This window comes from Adiantum capillus-veneris, chromosome 13, assembly GCF_014529385.1.
Source record: "Adiantum capillus-veneris isolate H3 chromosome 13, ASM1452938v2, whole genome shotgun sequence".
Taxonomy (NCBI): Eukaryota; Viridiplantae; Streptophyta; class Polypodiopsida; order Polypodiales; family Pteridaceae; genus Adiantum; species Adiantum capillus-veneris.
The window spans coordinates 124,855,001-124,875,555 of NC_140943.1; the positions used below are offsets into that span (position 1 = coordinate 124,855,001).

The following is a 20,555-nucleotide window of genomic DNA, read 5'->3' on the forward strand; positions in this document are numbered from 1 at the left end:
ATGTGATACTACGGACCTTTCCATATTACTGAAAAGATAAATGATGTCTCCTTCCGATTGAAACTGCCAGATACTTGGAGGATTCACAATGCATTGCATGTGAGTCTCTTGAAACCTGTTAAGGGTGATGTGTCTGATGATGGGGAGCCTGATGAGCAACCCGAAGTGGAAGAAAACGAGGAGATCCTTGTTCTTGAACAGATTTTGGCACATAAGGATACGAAGAATAAGGGTAAAGTCAGAAGGCGGTTCTTGGTTAAGTTCAAGAATTATCCTGCACTTGATGCGAAGTGGATGGAGGAGGAGGACGTAGCAGATACTCCTCAGATTGTGAAACTTTACCTCGATGTTTTGGTTTAGCATAGTCTACTCCAAACGGAACCCAGAATTCAGCTTGGCCGGAGATCTGGTGGAGTGGGATGCACAAGAGGGGAGTCACTCCGCTCCCTTGTCAACAGATACCTCGATTTTGATACTAAAGTCACTGATGTCTCTTTGAGCTTCAGGGATACTGATAGCTGAGAGTATTCTGTTGGATGACTTTATGAAATGGAATTCCTGATAATGGTACTGATTTGTTTCTTACTTCTATTGAGTGCAGGAACTGATAGACGAAATGATTGCAGCATTTTGGTCTACTTGATCTCGAATAGACATGGTTGCAATAGGGGTTAGTCAATCGGACATCGATGAGGTCGCGATTGGACCTAGATGTGATGGCTAGCTACATTGCCCATAAATCATTCTCTAAGATCCGAATGAATGTTGAATGTCATGTGATGTCCTGTGATGTCTGGTGATGTCCTGTGATGTCGTGTGATATGATTGTCGATTTTGTACATGTGCTAGATGTGTGTTCCTAGTGCGTAGGTACTAACAATCAGTGTCTGCTAAGACGGTTTATGGCTTTTGTCGGTTTTGCAGGCGTAATCGCGGTCGATTACAATGCTTTCAAGAGGGGGGTATGTCACAAAGTGATGACGTGGCTACGGACAGTAGACACCCTAATTTATGCCAGAAATCCTAAAATTCCTGCAAACCCTAATTTTTGCCAGAAACCCTAATTTTCGAAAATCGCGGAGGTGAAAATTATTATTATTTTTAAAAGTATTTTTTGCTGGAAATTTTGAGCGACGCAAATCTCAGCTTTTTGCTATGATTTGGGAGAAAGAGAGAGAAAAAGAGAACTTGCTTTTTACTGAATCTCATTGAGAGAGAGAGAGAGAATCTGCTTTTGCTTTCAAGCTTTTGGGGCTCTGCTTTTGGGCATCCCTTGTAACCTTTAAATAAGTGGTGAGGGTCTCACTTCTTAGAGCATCTGGACGTAGAGTCTGACCCTAACCTCTCTCTTGTACTTTGATCTGATTAACATAAAAAGAAATATTGAAAGGGGCGCCAGTCTTTGGGGCCAATATCTCTAGGCACGGAACTCCGCTGGGCCAGTGCAAATCTATTGTGATTTGTGAATTGTTTGAAGTGGTTATTTGGTGCTGTCTCGGTTGATTCTTGACTTGGAGTGTCCAAGTCTGTTACATGCGCCGACTGCTTTTTGACAGTTTTTTGGAACCAATTGCTTTTTGGGTTGAATGCTTTTGAGTTACAAGCTTTTGGGGCTGTGCTTTTGGCATCCCTTGTAATGTTTATAAGGAGCCCTTGGGGCCTCACTTTGCAGAGCATCTGAACGCAGAGGCTGAGAGTAGAGGTCCCTCGGGAGTTGTATTATGCAATTATTAATGAAAAAGAAATACAGAAAAGGGCGCTAGACTTTGGGGCCAATACCTCTAGGCACAGAACTCCGTCGGGCCGTGTCAACTCTCTCTCTCTCTCTCTCTCTCTCTCTCTCTATTAAGGTTCAGTGATTATGATGTTTGTGTTCGTGTGTTGCTATTGATTTCTCGCTTGGGGTATCCAAGCCGGTTACAGAGGCTATGGCTAAATGCTGAAAACGCTAGGGATGCTTGTTGGAATTTGCGAATGCGACGAGGCTATGGGCTGATCCGATGTCGCTGGTGGCGTTGATAGGCTGAAAACTGAAAAACGCTGATGGTTTGAGCACTGAAATCTGCAGTTTGCTGGCGATCTGCTGAATGCAAAAACGTTGGCAAGGCTGATGTTGGCTTCTGAAAACATTGAGGATCTGTTGCGACAAGGCGAAGTTCTGAATGGTGAGGGCAAAGGCGTTGATGGCTGATGCTGAAAATGTTGGTATTGCTGATGCCAGATGGACTCGAAACACGGAACAGGAACGGCGACGCCGCGACGGGCCTCCCTGCGGAATGGGGGAACGTTAAGGGGTCCAGAACGGGAACGGCGCGGAACGGGAGGCATAAAAAACACCCAAATAGTGAAATTTTTAGCGTTATGTGTTTGAATACAAGTAGTACTAGAGTCCTTTGACTCTAATACCCACAAAAAACACGATTTGAAGACCGTTCAACCTTATTATGACTTGATTGTGATGTGCGGTGCCGCGGTCATAGTACATAACAATTTACATACAGTGTACACAACAGACACAATGCCCATACACAATAACACATGCAAGTACACATTAGAGCTCTCAAATAATTGCAAGGGGAAGAAGAAGGGGCCATGGATTAGCCGAGAAATAGAGAGAGAGCTTGATCCTTGAGCTCACATGAATTGTGTAACAGGCTTGGACACTCCAAGCGAGAAATCAATAGCAAAACGAATAGAAACTTCAAAATCATTGAACTTTAATAAATAAATAAATAAATAAATAAATAAATAAATAAATAAATAAATAAATAAATAAATAAATAAATAAATAAATAAATAAATAAATAAATATATATATATATAGAGAGAGAGAGAGAGAGAGAGAGAGAGAGAGAGAGAGAGAGATTTCATTATCTTCCTTGGAGGTCACATATGACCCATGGGACCAAAAGGAGATCATTACAACGGGGTTTTTAAAGAGATACATATCAGTTAGGGACTGAGGGTCCATTGGAAGGGAAAAGAGGAAAAGGGAAATAGAAGATCCTAATGGGGTTCAAGAGACGGAGATGCCGGTTTAGGGGTTCGAAACTCTTGGATGATGGCTTTACCGACTCGGTAAACAACCCATTTACCTTGTTTACGAGCTTCGTGCACTATTGAGCTCACTAGCTTTAAGCTTGAGTTGTTGTGCAGTCAGTTCCTCGGCAGTCCAAAGCGTTCTTCCCCTGAGAAGGCGAGATTGTTGCAGTAGTTTCATCATGCTTCTTTGTCCTTGAATGTAAGGATACATTGTTGGGGTGGAATTGCCTTGTTCGTGTCGTTGATCCAGGAGATGGAATCGGGCTTGATGTAGATTGGTTGGAGAATATCATTGAGCTTAGTGATGGCTTCTTCGAGTGTGTCTTCTTCGGTGCACCATGGGGAGTTGAGCCCTCCACTCCTTACCTTGAGGCCAAGAGACTCTTGCCGTCGGTTTTCTTGTAGCACTTTATGTATTTGTGCATCCAACTTCTTGTTAGTTACCTCATGTAGTTCTTTTTGTACCGCCATGACAATGTCGGCGAGGGAAGCTTCGACTTTGTGAGCTTTTGCAAGTAAAGCTTGACTCTGTTTCTTTAGCTTCCTCAAGCAAATGCAAGCGTTGCTTAAGCAACACGTTCTCCTTGATTAGTTCTTGGATTTGCGTCTCCAAGATTGTAATCCGTGCATCTTGACGGGCGAAAGGGTCTTTTTTTGGAGCGGCCGCCATCACAAGAAAGCTCTTGCGGCTCTGTGTTGGAGTACTAGGGGAAGACATGATCAACCCTGTCACCAACAAGTGGCAATTCCATTTTTGTTTATTTTCTCTTTCTTTGGGGAATTTCGTTTGTTTTACCTTTTGGAAAAATACCCCTCTGGAAATCTAACTGCCCTGCATTGCATAGCCAGTGTGGATCTGTTCAGAGAGAGTCCATGCCTGAGGGCTAAAGAGCACTAAGGTTGGACAAGGACTATGGTTGGCCAAAGTGGGGTCATTGGCCAGCCAAAGCGGAATCCTTTGCTACATAGGCTACATTTCAGTTCTGGGTGTGGTTGCAGTGTACAAAGAGGGTCAGATGACCTAGAAGAATGTAATGGCAGAAACTCCTAAATTTTAGGGACTGCTATTTTTGGACGGCAAAATGTCTTCGCGTCATTACGTGCAGTTTGACATGGGGATCATTTTGTTACTCTGTGGCAAAGTCAACAGAGACTGCAGGTGAGATATTTTTAGACCCGAGGGTCTAAAGCGGGAAAATGCACAAATGAGTGACACTTGGCACTTTGAGGCCAGTTTACTACTTAAAGAGAAGGCAAAAACGTGATTTTCAGCTGTGAGCTCGTTTTTGAGTGCCGTCACAGGTGGGAGAGCTTCAATGGAGTGCCGGCTTACCCTCTATGTACAGTGAGGTGCAGGATGTCATGACCTGCACACCTCTCACTGCTCTCTCTCTCCCCTATGAGCAGTATGTTATGCCCCTCTACTGGGCTTTTCATTTAACCAATGTACAATTATGTGGGTTCATGCGCGATTGCCGAGGCAAGAGCCTCTTGCATAGGTACTGGATAGCTAGCGGCTAATCCCCCCGCAGGTACAGGTGATTCGGAGAGGTTTCACGTGCGAAATCTCGTCCGATTCAAAGGGCAAGTAGCCCTACAGGTGCTGGAGCTCGAGGACTTACTACGGATGAGACCGGCACGTGAAACGGAGCCCGAAACAGTGAATTACAGCTTGCTGTGTATTTTTGCAGGTTTAGGTCCTAAACGGACCCTAATACCCCTAGGAGGTTCGGGGACGCAAGAGGACCGCTGTACAGGTGATCTGGCTCATTTTCGGGGCAGAAAACAGAGGATTCAGCGTGTCGTAGATTCTCGCCAGGTTTTGCAAAGTGTCCGTATGCGTCGGGAAAGTCATCCAATGCGTGGGAATATTGATTGTGAAGGGTCCTAGTACAGTTATGCTGCCGAAAACCAGAACAGTTGAAATTCAGCCAAGATTGTGCGGGGTAGCTTGTAGGGAACCACAACTTTTATTCCCTCTGTTAAAGAATAAAGAAATACCGAAAGGGGCGCTTAAGTTAGGGGCCAGTCTGGTGTCGGTCTTCTCATACAGGTGCAATCTAGCAGCCTGTATCCCTTTCCCCTTTGTTGTGTCTTGAAAGTACAAGTAAAGTGGGCGACAAATTAAATGGATGAAAGTAAATAAAGTTTAAGTCGTCTACCGCCCTTTTTGAAGTTAACAGGCCGGTTACATGGTTCCATCGACGGGATTAAATCACTTTTTTCTCAAAAAGTGAGCCTTGGTTAGTTTGGGTTAAAGACACGGAGAGAGTTTGGGATGACCTTAAAAACACAGAGAGTTTGAAAGTAGATCGAGTGGATTTATAGTTGAGAAAGGCTATGAGAGTCTTTCTTTGGATAGAGGTGAGAAAGGCTACGAGTCTTTCTTTGGATTTACAGGTGAGAAAGGCTATGAGAGTCTTTCTTTCGTAGCCTTTCTTTGGATTTACAGGTGAGAGAGTCTTTCTTTGGATACAAGTGAGAAAGGCTATGAGTCTTTCTCTTTCTTTGGATACAGGTGAGAAAGGCTATGAGTCTCTCTTTGGATACAGGATGGATGGCAACAAGGAAGAGGGTTCCTCTTCAGAGGATAGACAGCCTATTCCAACTGCACATGAAATTGGCGGAACTCCAGAGTTCAGGCCTGAGGGCTAAAGAGCACTAAGGTTGGACAAGGACTATGGTTAGACAAAGTGGGCTCATTGGCCAGCCAAAGCGGAATCCTTTGCTACATAGGCTACATTTCAGTTCTGGGTGTGGCTGCAGTGTACAAAGAGGGTCAGATGACCTAGAAGAATGTAATGGCAGAAACTCTTTTAGGGACTGCTATTTTTGGACGGCAAAATGTCTTCGCGTCATTACGTGCAGTTTGACATGGGGATCATTTTGTTACTCTGTGGCCAAGTCAACAGAGGTTGCAGGTGAGATATTTTTAGACCCGAGGATCTAAAGCAGGAAAATGCACAAATGAGTGACACTTGGCACTCTGAGGCCAGTTTACTACTTAAAAAGAAGGCAAAATCGTGATGTTCAGCTGTGAGCTCGTTTTTGAGTGCTGTCACAGGTGGCAGAGCTTCAATGGAGTGCTGGCTTACCCACCCTCTATGTACAGTGAGGTGCAGGATGTCATGACCTGCACACCTCTCACTGCTCTCTCTCTCCCCTATGAGCAGTATGCTATGCTCCTCTGGTGGGCTTTTCATTTGACCAATGTACAGTTATGTGGGTTCATGCGCGATTGCCGAGGCAAGAGCCTCTTGCACAGGTATTGGATTAGCTAGCGGCTAATCCCCCGCAGGTACAGGTGATTCGGAGAGGTTTCACGTGCGAAATTCGTCCGATTCAAAGGGCCAATAGCCCTACAGGTGCGGGAGCTCGAGGACTTGCTACGGATGCGACCGGCACGGGAAACGGAGCCCGAAACAGTGAATTACAGCTGCTGTGTATTTTTGCAGGTTTAGGGTTTTGGCCCTAAACGGACCCTAATACCCCCAGGAAATTCGGGGACGCAAGGGGACCGTTGTACAGGTGATCTGGCGCATTTTCGGGGCAGAAAACAGAGAATTCAGCGTGCTGCAGATTCTCGCCAGGTTTTGCAAAGTGTCCGTATGCGTCGGGAAAGTCATCCAATGCGTGGGAATACTGACTGTGAAGGGTCCTAGTACAGTTATGTTGCCGAAATCAGGCCAGAACAGTTGAAATTTAGCCAAGATTGTGCGGGGTAGCTTGTAGGGAACCACAACTTTTGTTCCCTCTGTTAAAGAATAAAGAAATACCGAAAGGGGCGCCTAAGTTAGGGGCCAGTTTGGTGTCGGTCTTCTCATACAGGTGCAATCTAGCAGCCTGTATCCCTTTCCCCTTTGTTGTGTCTTGAAAGTACAGGTAAAGTGGGCGACAAATTAAATGGGTGAAAGCAAATAAAGTTTAAGTCTAAGGTCTACCGCCCTTTTTGAAGTTAACAGGCCGGTAACCCCCCTGTGTGATTGGTTAGGTCCGTCAAATCAGAGTAGGAGGTTTGAAACAAGCTGCTTGTCTGTACCTCGTCAAGAAACCAGGCTGGGTGAACCGGTTCTTACTGTGCTTTGCTTGTCAGGAGCTAGGCAGTTGCATTCTTCAGCACCAAAGTAAGTGGCAGTAATGTCGAGTAAGCCAAGGCCTAAAACTCACACAGCGCTCGGGAAAACGCACACAACGCTTGCCAGGACTGCCGTGTTGGAGCTCGTCAAACCCGCGCTGCTGTGTCGGCCTCTGTTGCTCTAGAAATGCCGGACTACTGCGTTGGAGCTCGTCAAACTAGGCATGCTGTGTTGTCGGAGCCCGTCAAACCGGACTGATGTATTGGGCCTCGGTGGGTTGCTGTTGATTGAAGGGGAGGGGGGCAAGGCTACTCGTAATGCCTCCCACCGGGCTGCCCCTCCCCTTGGGGGGACACAGGAGAGCGGTTCACGTGAGAGAGAGAGAGAGAGAGAGAGAGAGAGAGAGAGAGAGAGAGAGAGAGAGACGACACGGCGGAGTTTTGCTCCCAGAAGTAGAGTCCCAAAAGCATCAGGTTGAAAAAGCATCTTGGCCCAAAAGCTAGCGCTAGGGGTGGCCAACGCAATTTGTGGAAAGCTATACGGCCTGCCACATCAGCAATGTAAAACGCGGGTGTCCGTACAACTGCCACATCATCAACGCAATTTGCGGGTGTCCGTACAATTGCCACGTCATCAGCCTTCATGCAAGTTCTTATATTCCTTTTGTCCCTTAGGCCCCATCGGATAGGGTCCAACTGAACTTTAAAAATTGGGCCACTCGGCAAGACTTGGAAGTTGGTAAAAATTCTTGTGTATCTTTGACTACTACAGGAGGTTCATTTGAAATTTTGTTGAGATTGCTTCTCCACTCCATGCATTGCAAGAGGAGTTACTTTCAAGTGGACAGCCAAGGAGATTTTAGCTTTCCCACTTGAAAGAAAAGTTGACTTTAGATCCGGTGATCATTTTGCCAGATCTTTCGTAACCTTTTGTGGTTCAATGTGATGCATGTGGCCACAATCTTGGTGCAGTTCTAATGCAGAATGGCCGAGTAGTCACATATGAGAGAATAATTCTTTTGAACACCGAAAGGAACTTGCAAGTTCATTAGAAGGAATTGCTGGCAGTAATTCACGCTCTCACTAGTTGGAAACACTATCTGCTAGGGGCTGATGTTGTTGTCTAAACAGATCACAAAACCTTGCGATACTTTCTCACAGAAACGAAGTTGTCTGAGAAACACATGCGATGGGCAAACATCTTGTCAATGTTCCATTTCCATATTAGGCATGTCGAAGGGAAAAAGAACGTGGTGGCTGATGCGTTGTCATGAAAGCCCCAAATTTCAGCAGTGTCAATTCCCTACCATTGTGAACTAGACGAAATGAAGGCACAATATGTTGAAGATTCAGTTTTTGCAAGGATCTACGATCAGCTTGTTGATGGGCAACATCATGAGCACTATATGCTTAAGAATGACTTTCTCATGATGCATGGAAAGTTATGCGTCACTAAATAGTTACAGCGAAAGGGTTTGATGGAAAGTCATGCTCCACCATATGCTGGGCATCGTGGAATTGATGCGACAATGAAAGGGGTTGAGGCATTCTTCTATTGGCCAGCCTTGCGTCAAGATGTTGTCACATTTGTGAGATCATGCTTGGTATGCCAAAAAGTCAAATTTGACAGGCAAAAGCAATCGGGATTGTTGCAGCCATTGCCGATCCCTAATAGGCCATGGGAAAGCATAGTGATGGACTTTAGCTTTGATCTTCCAAGAACGCAAACATACAATGATGGGATTTGGACTATCATTTGTAGGTTCAGAAACCAGGCCCATTTCATTTCTGTTAGGAAGAAGATAAAGCTAGAACACATGGTCAAGATATTCATGAGCAATATCTTTAAGTATCACGGGATGCCTCACTCAATTGTCAGTGACGGGGATCCACGTATAACGAGTCTTTTCTGGAAGGCATTGTTTGAGAACATGGGCACTACGTTAAAATTCTCATCTTTGTTTCATCCACAAATTGATGGACAGTCAGAATAGGCAAATTCTACTGTCCTATGTCACAAGACGGGCGCCACGTGCCAATAGAAAAGAACAGACTGAACAGACTTTTAACACTTCAATAACAACTGAACTGAAAGAGAGAGACGACATGCGACATGGAGTGGCGGAAATTACCCCAGAGAGTATTGGCCCCAAACCTTGGTGCCCCTTTCGGTATTTCTTTATATTGCATCAACACAGTACAAGCCGGCACTCCAGACTCTGCACCTTCTCCAGAAAGCATGCCAGAGAATGAGCCCTAACCTCATATTTAAAGGCCCTTGGCCTAAAAAGCAATTACAAGGAAAAGCCTTCAAAACTCAAAAGCTTCTGGTCCAAAAAGCAATGCCAAAAGCTGCCAACTTTTCGTAAATCGCGTTGGTATCCGTACAGCAGGCCATGTGTCAGTCCGCCATGTCAGCAAATCAGGGTTAGGGTTTTTGATTTTAGGGTTAGGTTTTTGGGCAGAATTGGGGTTTTTGATTTTAGGGTTAGGGTTTTAGCATAATTAGGATTTCGGACAGAAATATGTTTCTAATTTTAGGGTTAGGGTTTCAACAAAATTAGGGTTTTTGATTTTAGGGCTAGGGTTTCAATAGAATTAGGGTTTCGGACAGAATTAGGGTTTTTGATTTTAGGGTTAGGGTTTCATCAAAATTAGGGTTTTGACACGTCAGCAGTTTGTTACACCTAGATGTGCTCAAATGTTTTGGTTCAAAGCACAAGGCAACTTGGGAACACCATCTTCCATTGGTTGAATATGCTTACAATAATACTGTGCCTACGTCAATAGGCAAGGCACCATTTGAGATAGTGGAAGGAGGGAAGCAAGTGCCACCCATTTTGCAAACTAAGGACAGGATATTTGAGGCAGACAAGTATGTCCAAGGTATGGATGAAACATACAGGAAGATAAAGATTGCTCTTGAGAAGACTCAGGCTAAGGAAAAGAAAGCTGTTGATCGTCACCGTCGTGAACTTGTTTTGCCACTTGGTGATTGGGTACTTTTGCGCTTTGAAAAGGCCAGGTTAAGAAAAGGAACCGCAAGGAACATTGTTTCTAAAGTTGAATATGCGATATTATGATCCTTTTCAGATTTCAGAAAAGATCAGTGATGTAGCTTACAGGTTGAAGCTACCAAAGGCTGGAAAATACATTATGCTTTACATGTCAGTCTTCTAAGGCCCTTTGTTGGTTATGTGCTAGAGAATATGCTTGATGAGAAATAGCCCGAAGTGGAAGAATTGGATGAGATTCTTGTTCTTGAACAGATATTGGCACATAAGGAAAGGAAGGTTAGAGAAGGTTGTAGGACGCTATTTGGTGAAGTTCAAGAACTATCCATCTTTGGATGCTAAATGGATAGAAGAGTCTGAATTGGTTGATTCACCTCAACTATTGCAACTATATCTTGAAGCTTTTCAGATGGAACCCACAGTGACTTGAGGTAGCCCTTTGGAGCACGGTAAGAGCGTGGTTCATGATGCTCAAAGGAGTAGTTGAGCAATTGTATCTCCTCTTTCCATACGGAATTTGCCTAGAGAAGTTTGTGCTTGAGAGTACTTCTATGCTTGATACATGTGTGGTCGCCAGGTTGGTGGGATTGTCTAATCGTCCAACGCTACATTTCTGGAAGCACATCTGTCACCAGCATGTGACTACTATCTATCCTTTTTGTTGATTTCTTTCTTATTATTTATTTATTTTCACTTTTTGGAAACACCCCTCTAGAAATCTAACTGCCCTGCATTGCATAGCTAGTGTGGAATTGTTCAGAGGGAGTCCAGGCCTGAGGGCAAGAGAGCACTAAGGTTGGACAAGGAGTATGGTTAGCCAAAGTGGGGTCATTGACTGGCCAAAGTGGAATCCTTTGCTACATAGGCTACATTTCAGTTCTTGGTGTGGCTGCAGTGTACAAAGAGGGTCAGTTGACCTAAAAAGATACAATGGCAGCATCTCCTAAAATTTAGGGAACTGCTATTTTGGGCCTGAAAATGTGTTCGCGTCATTAGCTCTGGAATGACAAGAGGAACATTTTATTGCTCTGTTGCAAAGTCAACTGATGCACCAGTTGAGATATTTTTAGCCGGGAATGCCCAAAGTCGGAAAGTGTGCCATGTGGCACTCCGTGAGCATTCTGCTACTCCTGGCCAGAGAGGGGGCGCCTAAAATGAGAGAGGAGACTCAATTGCAGCTTTGTCATAGGTTAAGAGCTATGGAGTGCTTCCTTTCCCTCTTATGTACAGTGCGGTGCCAGGAGTGATGCCCTGCACGCTACGCACTGCTCTCTCTCTCTCTCTCCCCTATGATCAGTATGTTATGCCCCTCTAGTGGGCTTTTCATTTGACCAATGTACAGTTATGTGGGTTCATGCACGATTGCCGAGGCAAGAGCCTCTTGCACAGGTACTGGATTAGCTAGCGGCTAATCCCCCGCAGGTACAGGTGAATTCGGAGAGGTTTCACGTGCGAAATCTTGTCCGATTCAAAGGGCAAGTAGCCCTACAAGTGCGGGAGCTCGAGGACTTGCTACGGATGTGACCGGCACGCGAAACGGAACCCAAAACAGTGAATTACAGCCTGCTGTCTATTTTTGCAGGTTTAGGGTTTCGGCCCTAAACGGACCCTAATACCCCCAGGAGGTTCGAGGACGCGAGGGGACCGCTGTACAAGTAATCTGGCGCATTTTCGAGGCAGAAAACAGAGAATTCAGCGTGCTGCAGATTCTCGCCAGGTTTTGCAAAGTGTCCGTATGCGTCGGGAAAGTCATCTAATGCGTGGGGATACTGACTGTGAAAGGTCCTAGTACAGTGATGTTGCCGAAATTGGGCCAGAACAGATGAAATTTACCCTTGATTGTGCGGGGCAGCTTGTAGGGAACCACAACTTTTATTCCCTCTTTTAAAGAATAAAGAAATACCGAAAGGGGCGCCTATTTAGGGGCCAATCTGGTGTCGGTCTTCTTATACAAGTGCAATCTAGCAACCTGTATCCCTTTCCCCTTTGTTGTGTGTTGAAAGTACAGGTAAAGTGGGCGACAAATTAAATGGGTGAAAGCAAATAAATTTTAAGTCTAAGGTCTACCGCCCTTTTTGGATTAAACAGGCCGGTTTCATGGTTCCATCCCCGGGATTAAATCACTTTTTCCCATAGAAGTGAGCCTTGGTCAGTTTGGGTTTGAAGACATTGGGTTTGAAGACACAGGGAATCATAGACCAGACACAGGGAATTGCAATTATGGCTGACAGACCAGATGATGTGACTGAAGAGGTTTCCTCTTCACAGGGTCAACAGACACATGAAGTGGGTGAGTCTTCAAGACCACCACAGACTTCAGGACCTAGTTGGTTACTGCTGTGACTATCTTTACACAAGTAATGCAGAACCCGAGGTTTTTAGCCTTTCTGCAACCTCCTCTTTCGTCTCAGCAAGTTGGATCACTGGATGATATTCAAAAGCCTGTTAAGGCTCAAGCACAGGTGATTTATACTGTAGAATCAATGGAAACACCTGTACACTTGACGGAGACCATGCAGTCTCCAAAACTTGTGCCCAAGATGCAAGAACAGGTGGCTGAAATGCCAGTCTTTCAAGCTGTACCAGTTCAGCCAGCCACCTTTCAGTAGTCTATAGCTGGTTATAATGGGCAGGGAAGCAACCTACAGGCTATGCAACAAGTCTTCCCACCACCTTCAGTACACCCTGGCTATTTTGGAGGTGGACCAGTATTCTAGAGCATGGCTGGTCATGCACCCGGGAATCAGTTTTACACGCCAGGAACAATGTTCGGGGGTGCTCAAACGATGATGCCTAACCCCATGTATGGTGTCATGGGCATGCAACCAGGGTTTCAAAGCACTGAGGGCCAATTTGGGATGCCAAAGGCAAACTTTGGTATGGCTGGGATTACAAATCAACAGCCAAATATGGCATCTCCAGGTCAACTTAATAGCGTCTAAGGAACACAGATGAACCCTAACAGTGTTCCCACGTTTCAATCACTTCTGTATGACAACTTAACGCCGCTGGAGAAGCCAACTCCGTACAAAGGTGTGACATTCACGACCTTCACAGGGTTTGATGACAGAAAGAAGGCTCTCTCATTCCTCCAGCAGTTTGACAAGGCCTATGCAGGAGGAAACTTTACAGAGGCTTCAAAGGTCCGCAAGGCAGCCACCTTCTTGACAGGGAATGCAAGACAATGGTGGACAACTTTATTGCTTCAAGGGCAAGCTCCGTCCACATGGATTTACTTCAAGCAGATTTTTGCATCAGCATGGTTATCTGATGACTTTGCCATGCTATCTGATGACTTTGAAGCAGATGTCATGATAGAATGGCACCAGCTTAATGCTGCTACTTGCAAGAATCTGGATGACTTCAATCGGACGTTTTGGAAAGCTCTACTTCCAGTAACTTCCTACAGGTTTGTGCCATTGACAGAACAAATTGAAAAATACTGTCGTGGCCTACCCAAAGGATTGAGAAAGTACTGCACGAAGACCAAAGTCACTACTTTGATGCAGCTTATCGAGGTAGCAAACACTGGCAATGGTGTGCTCAAGGGAGAAGATTGTGAATTCAATACTGGCGTCAAGGAAGGATCAGCCAAGAAAAATTCAGCGAAGAAGTACGTTCTCAATAAGGTTCCTAGAGCGACTCAGAAGCCAGCCAAAGCATGGAAAGGCAAAGCCACGGCTGAACCAGCAAAAGGACCAGCAAAGAAATGGAAAAGATCTTTTCCTCGCAAGTCGGAAGAGCAAAGGCAGGTCCTGAGGTCAGAGAACAAATGATTTATCTGTGAGCAGCCTGGCCACATTGCTGAGAATTGTCCTCAAAATAAAAGGCCAGCTGATTCTGAAGACAAGGAGGACAGGAAAGGAAAGAGGCCCATGGCTGGTCTAGTGCCATATATGGTGGGCGACAAGCCAAATTCAGATGCAAGTGAGCTTTGTAGAGTATGGGGAAAAGTCAGGGATCAAACAATACTTATCTTCTTTGATCCAGGTGCCAAAGCAAACTTCATTTCCCCAGAATTGGCTTCAAAGTTGGGAATTAGACCTGAAGAGATGGGGTATACAACAGAGGCAGGTTTGGCATGTCCTGGCCATACAGAGGCTGTGACACCCATCATCGGAAAGTTGCGCCTACATATCCAGTCCTATGTAGATGCTGAAGAATTTTACATCATGCCACTGGATAGATGTGATGTAAGTGTCAGACTGTGATGAATCAAATTTATCTGTGTTAGATAAAGAAAGGTCAATGTTTGTACATCAGTATAGTGACTGTTTTTCCGATTCATTACCGTCTCAATTACCGCAAGAGAGACCCGAGGACCATGCGATAGATTTGGTGCCAGGCAGTAGCCCACCAAATAGGCCTCCGTACAGGGTTAGTGCGGCTTAGCAGAAAGAGATAATGAGCCAAGTACAGGAGCTGTTAGAAAAGGGGCTGATTCAGCCTAGTTCATCTCCATTCTGTTCTGCAGTGCTGTTGGTGCAAAAAAAGGATGGCTCATGGCGTATGTGCATCGACTATCGTGCACTGAACAAGAATACCATCAAGAATAGGTTCCCTATACCTAAAATTGATGATATTATGGACAAATTAGAAGCACCAGCTATGTTTAGCAGGATAGATCTAAAGAGTGGGTACCATTAATTCCGCATTAGATCAGAGGATGTGCACAAGACTGCTTTTAGGACGACGTTTGGCCTTTACGAATTTTTAGTGATGCCTTTTGGTCTCACAAATGCTCCTGCTACATTCAATAAGATGATGAACAGAATTTTCCGTCCACACCAGCAGTTTGTTGGTACATTCTTTGACGACATGATAGTCTACTCAAAGAATGAAGAGGAGCATAGGCATCACTTGGCCATGTTCAAAGAGCTACACAACCATAGGTTGCTCATCAATGCAAAGAAAAGTGAATTTTTTCCGGAAGAGATTCACTTTCTGGGACACATTGTCTCAAAGGATGGTGTCAAAATGGATCCTGCTAAAGTTGAAGCGATCAAGTCATGGCCAGATTTGAAGACGGTGCACGATGTTTGAAGCTTCTTGGGACTATGCTCTTAATACAGAAGATTTATCCGAAATTTTGTTAGCGACCGTGATCCACGCATGACAAGTTTGTTCTGGAGAGGCTTGTTTGAGAATATGGGAACAACGCTCAAATTCTCTTTGTCATTTCATCCTCAAACAGATGGGTAGTCAGAAGAGGCAAATTCTACTATCCTAGATCTGCTGAAGTGCTATGTGTCAGAGCATAAAGGAAAGTGGGAGCAGTATTTGCCATTGGTGGAGTATGCATACAATAATACAGTGCATTCATCAACTGGCAAGACACCTTTTAGATAGTTGAAGGTGGCAAGAAAGTTCCTCCCATATTGCATACAAAGGACAAGATATTTGAAGCAGATAAGTATGTTCAGGACATGGATGAAATGTACAAGAAGGTCAAGGCCTTAGAAAAGACTCAGGCAAAGCAAAAGAAAGCAGTTGATCGTCACCGTCGTGAAGTGGTATTTTCACTTGGTGATTGGGTGCTTTTGCGCTTTGAAAAGGCAAGGTTAAAGAAGATGAAGGGCAAGGAAAGATTGTTTCCAAAGCTCAGCATGCGTTACTATGGGCCTTTTCAAGTATGCGACATAATCAGTGATGTTGCATATAGGCTGAAATTGCCTGAGAGTTGGAAGATTCACAATGCGTTTCATGTGAGTCTTCTTAGACCCTATGTGGGTGATGTGCCAGAAGATATGCTAGCTGAAGATCAGCCGGAAGTCAAGGAACTTGATGAGATCTTGGTCCCGGAACAGATTTTGGCACATAAAGAAAGAAAAGTGAAAGGCAAGGTTGCTAGGCGTTACTTGGTGAAGTTTAGAAACTATCCACCAATGGATGCTAAGTGGATGGAAGAAGGTGAACTTGCAGAATCACCAACTGTGTTATCACTTTACCTTGAAGATTTCGATTTGTAACCTACCTTGACCCTTTGAGTTTCAGAGCTACATAGATTGTCAGTGTGACAATGGCTTCTGAAAGAAATGATGTACATGTTATTTAAAGTGAGCTCAAATGAAGTACACGTTACATGAATATTAGAGCTGTACAGATTGTCAGTTTGGTAATTGCTCTTATGGAATGTCCAAAAGTTTGGTTAGTGCTATAGAAGTGAGTATTTCTTGTCAGTTTGTCAAGGATATAGTAATTGCTTCTATTAAAGAGTACATGTGTAACTGCATTCTTAAACTGTCGGTTTGGGTATGCTCGAAAGTGTTAGTGGATCCAACGTGTACTAAAAGACAGTGGCAAAATGCGTAGCTACCATTTTGTCATTGGAAAGTTAATGACTCAAAGCAATGGTAGAGTGCGAAGCTACCACTATGTCATTGGGACAGGGTTCACAAGCAGGCAATACATGTGTCAACGAGGTGTTGAATACACCAGGGTTGACAATGAGCATGTATGTGTCGTACATGTGTTGATAGGTGTGCGCACACCTGAGTGTTGACTGTGAGCATGTATGACATATATGCAAACGAGGACGTTTGAGATTTCAAGAGGGGCATATGTCACCAGCATGTGACTACTATCTATCCTTTTTGTTGATTTCTTTCTTATTATTTATTTATTTTCTCTTTTTGGAAACACCCCTCTAGAAATCTAACTGCCCTGCATTGCATAGCTAGTGTGGAACTGTTCAGAGGGAGTCTAGGCCTGAGGGCAAGAGAGCACTAAGGTTGGACAAGGACTATGGTTAGCCAAAGTGGGGTCATTGACTAGCCAAAGTGGGATCCTTTGCTACATAGGCTACATTTCAGTTCTTGGTGTGGCTGTAGTGTACAAAGAGGGTCAGATGACCTAGAAAGATACAATGGCAGCATCTCCTAAAATTTAGGGAACTGCTATTTTGGGCCTGAAAATGTGTTCGTGTCATTAGCTCTGGAATGACAAGAGGATCATTTTATTGCCCTGCTGCAAAGTCAACTGATGTACCAGTTGAGATATTTTTAGCTAGGAATGCCCAAAGTCGGAAAGTGTGCCATGTAGCACTCCGTGAGCATTCTGCTACTCCTGGCCAGAGAGGGGACGCCTAAAATGAGAGAGGAGACTCATTTGCAGCTTTGTCACAGGTTAAGAGCTATGGAGTGCTTCCTTTCCCTCTTAGGTGCTAGGAGTGATGCCCTGCACGCTACGCACTACTCTCTCTCTCCCCTATGAGCAGTATGTTATGCCCCTCTAGTGGGCTTTTCATTTGACCAATGTACAGTTATGTGGATTCATGCGCGATTGCCAAGGCAAGAGCCTCTTGCACAGGTATTGGATTAGCTAGCGGCTAATCCCCCGCAGGTACATGTGAATTCGGAGAGGTTTCACGTGCAAAATCCCGTCCGATTCAAAGGGCAAGTAGCCCTACAGTTGCGGGAGCTCGAGGACTTGCTACGGATGCGACCGACACGCGAAACGGAACCCGAAACAGTGAATTACAGCCTGCTGTCTATTTTTGCAGGTTTAGGGTTTCGGCCCTAAACGGACCCTAATACCCCCAGGAGGTTCGGGGATGCGAAGGGACCGCTGTACAGGTAATCTGGCGCATTTTCGGGGCAGAAAACAGAGAATTCAGTGTGCTGCAGATTCTCGCCAGGTTTTGTAAAGTGTCCGTATGCGTCGGGAAAGTCATATAATGCGTGGGGATACTGACTGTGAAGGGTCCTAGTACAGTTATGTTGCCGAAATCGGGCCAGAACAGATGAAATTCAGGCCAGATTGTGCGGGGCAGCTTGTAGGGAACCACAGCTTTTATTCCCTGGGGCGCTTATTTAGTGGCCAATCTGGTGTCGGTCTTCTCATACAGGTGCAATCTAGCAACCTGTATCCCTTTCCCCTTTGTTGTGTCTTGAAAGTACAGGTAAAGTGGGCAACAAATTAAATGGGTGAAAGCAAATAAAGTTTAAGTCTAAGGTCTACCGCCCTATTTGGATTAAACAGGTTGGTATCAACATCATAGAATATATGTGATATCAGGAGATATCAGCAATGTATTATTGGCATGCAAGGGTGGTCGCTTGCAGTATTTCAAGGGTGGGGTGTGAAGAGGTGCCCAAAATTGAAGTGGAGGCTGATTTTTGAAGCATAGGTGACCTACAGTGTGTGTGTGAGTAGTAGGTGTAGGTTCACAGCTTTAATGGAAAGCTTGCCTTCTCCTTTCTCTCATATAGCGCGATGATTTTCTCTCATGCATCTCTCTCCCCCCTTTGCACATATGGTAATGCCCCAGTAGTTGGGCATCTCAGTTGACTATGTACAGTTCTGGGGGTTTTATGCGCGTTTGCCAAGGCAAGAGCCTTTTGAACAGGAACCGGATTAGCTAATTGCTACAATGTGTGTGAGTAGTGGGTGCAGGTTCACAACTTTACTGAAAAGCTTGCCTTCTCTTTTCTCTCATGTAGCGCAACGATTGACTCTCATGCATCTCTCTCTCCCCTTTGCACATATGGTAGTGTCCCACTAGTTCGGCATCTCAGTTGACTATGTACAACTCTGGGGGTTTTATGTGCGTTTGCCAAGGCAAGAGCATTCTGAACAGGAACCGGATTAGCTAATTGCTAATCCCCCACAGGTACGCAACAGTTCCATCGCGAAAGATTGCGAATTTGGAGAGTTTTCTCGCGTGAAAAATCGTCCAAATCACAGGGGGAGTGTCCCATTACGTGCGGGAGCCCTTGGGACACGCGTAGACGTGGTCGCTCGGCCAAAACGACCCAAAACAGAGAATTACAGCCTGCTTTGTTTTTCTGCACGTTTAGGGTTTCGAACCTAAATTCCAAATTAGCACCAGGGGAGCCTTGGAAAGCCTTGGGATGCATGTACAGGGTTTTGGGCACCTGACAGTGACAAAACAGTAAATAACAGCACACTGAATTTCTGTTACAGCTCACCAGAAAGCTCCTAAATTGCGAGAGAATCCGTCCTAGACATGTGCTTTTGACCTACAGGGGTTTTGGAGTTGTTATGCTATCGAAATTGGGTTAGAAACTTGCAATTTCAGTCCTCGCCAGGTTTGGACAGCTTTGTGAGACTTTGATCTACATGTCCAGATCGTCTTGTTTTAATTGAATAAAGAAATACCGAAAGGGGCACCAGTCTTTGGGGCCTACAGGGTGTCGGTCTTTGTGTGCGCAGTGGCATTCTAGTCACTGAACGCATCTGTGTTCTCTTTTCTTCTCAGTGCTCTTGTGTAAAGTTAATAGGTAATTGGATTAGTACTGTCCTCTATTGTGTACATGCCGGTTTTAGCTGCTGTCATCCTCTCCCCTTTTAGGGCACTCTTTAGTCTCTAAGAGGGGGTTTTTTCCCTGGCTTTTCAGTTTTTTCTCAGTTCTGCCATGTAGCTAGCTGTATCTCAGTTATCAGATGCTGCCAGTGGGCCTGCTATGTCAACAGTTTTGTACTTGCCCTCAGAATCGGCACTATATGGGCGTTCTGAGGGATTTTTCAAGTAATAGATATTAGCTCCTTTTTGTGCCCACGAGAGAGAGAGAGAGAGAGAGAGAGAGAGAGAGAGAGAGAGAGAGAGAGAGAGCTTTATTTGCAGCTTGTACCTGGTGGTGGCCCGGAAGGTTGATTATCATGAAATATTGTCTACATGAGGCATTTGAAAGTGCTTTCTACATGGTGCTTCTGCGATTGTTGTTGGACGTTTATACAAAGACTGGCTCAACTGACGTTCGGGGTTGGGCAAAAATTATTGCTGCCCACCCTGCGTATTTGCACACGGGGAATACGATCTGATATAGAAATACAAGGCTTCTCAAATCTCTTTGACTAGTTGCAAAGGCGTCTACCCTACTGATGCTCAACAGTGTTGTCAACTATTTTGTGGGTTACAAATGATATGGGCTATATCTCAATGTTGTAGAAAATTTGTGACCAGTCTAATGGGGCACGGATCATTTTAAAATGATTTTCTCGAATGTTGATTTTTTTATTTCATCATGTTGAAGCATTTCGGCAACCTATGATGGGTACATTCTGTATTTGTGCTTCATTCCAAGTTTCCAAATGGTTCAGTTTAATTCTTGTTATACTAGCTTTGCTTTTTTCTTTCAAGGGTGTGAATTTTAAATTAGATTCTTTGTTGCATTGTGATGTTAGAGGCACTATAAGTGAAGAGTTCATGAATATAAATTCTTTTTTAGTCAAGAAAACCTACCTCTGCAAACAGCCCTTCAGAGAAGTGTTGGAATGGAACATGGCCATGGACATGTTTGCTCTGTGTACTATTAGTAGTAAAAGAGATTGTAGATGAGCTCATTGGAGGTCATGTGCATCGAACAAAATACAGCAAGGATTGACAGGATGGTTCCAACGGTTTGGGGTTGTGGATGTGCATGATGCTCAAATATAAGACACCATGAATGCTTCATAAGATT

At 44.6% G+C, this 20,555-nt stretch overlaps 1 protein-coding gene across 1 annotated transcript in view; it reads left to right on the forward strand.

The window, feature by feature from the left end:
• Nucleotides 1-20,139, forward strand: part of SAD1 (Small nuclear ribonucleoprotein family protein) — a 47,591-nt gene extending 27,452 nt beyond the window's left edge. The window contains exon 4 of the mRNA XM_086527359.1: nt 19,718-20,139. Coding sequence (XP_086383485.1) covers nt 19,718-19,747 — 30 coding nt within the window. The 3' untranslated portion in view covers nt 19,748-20,139. The remainder of the gene's footprint in view (nt 1-19,717) is intronic.
• Nucleotides 20,140-20,555: the final 416 nt, after the last annotated feature.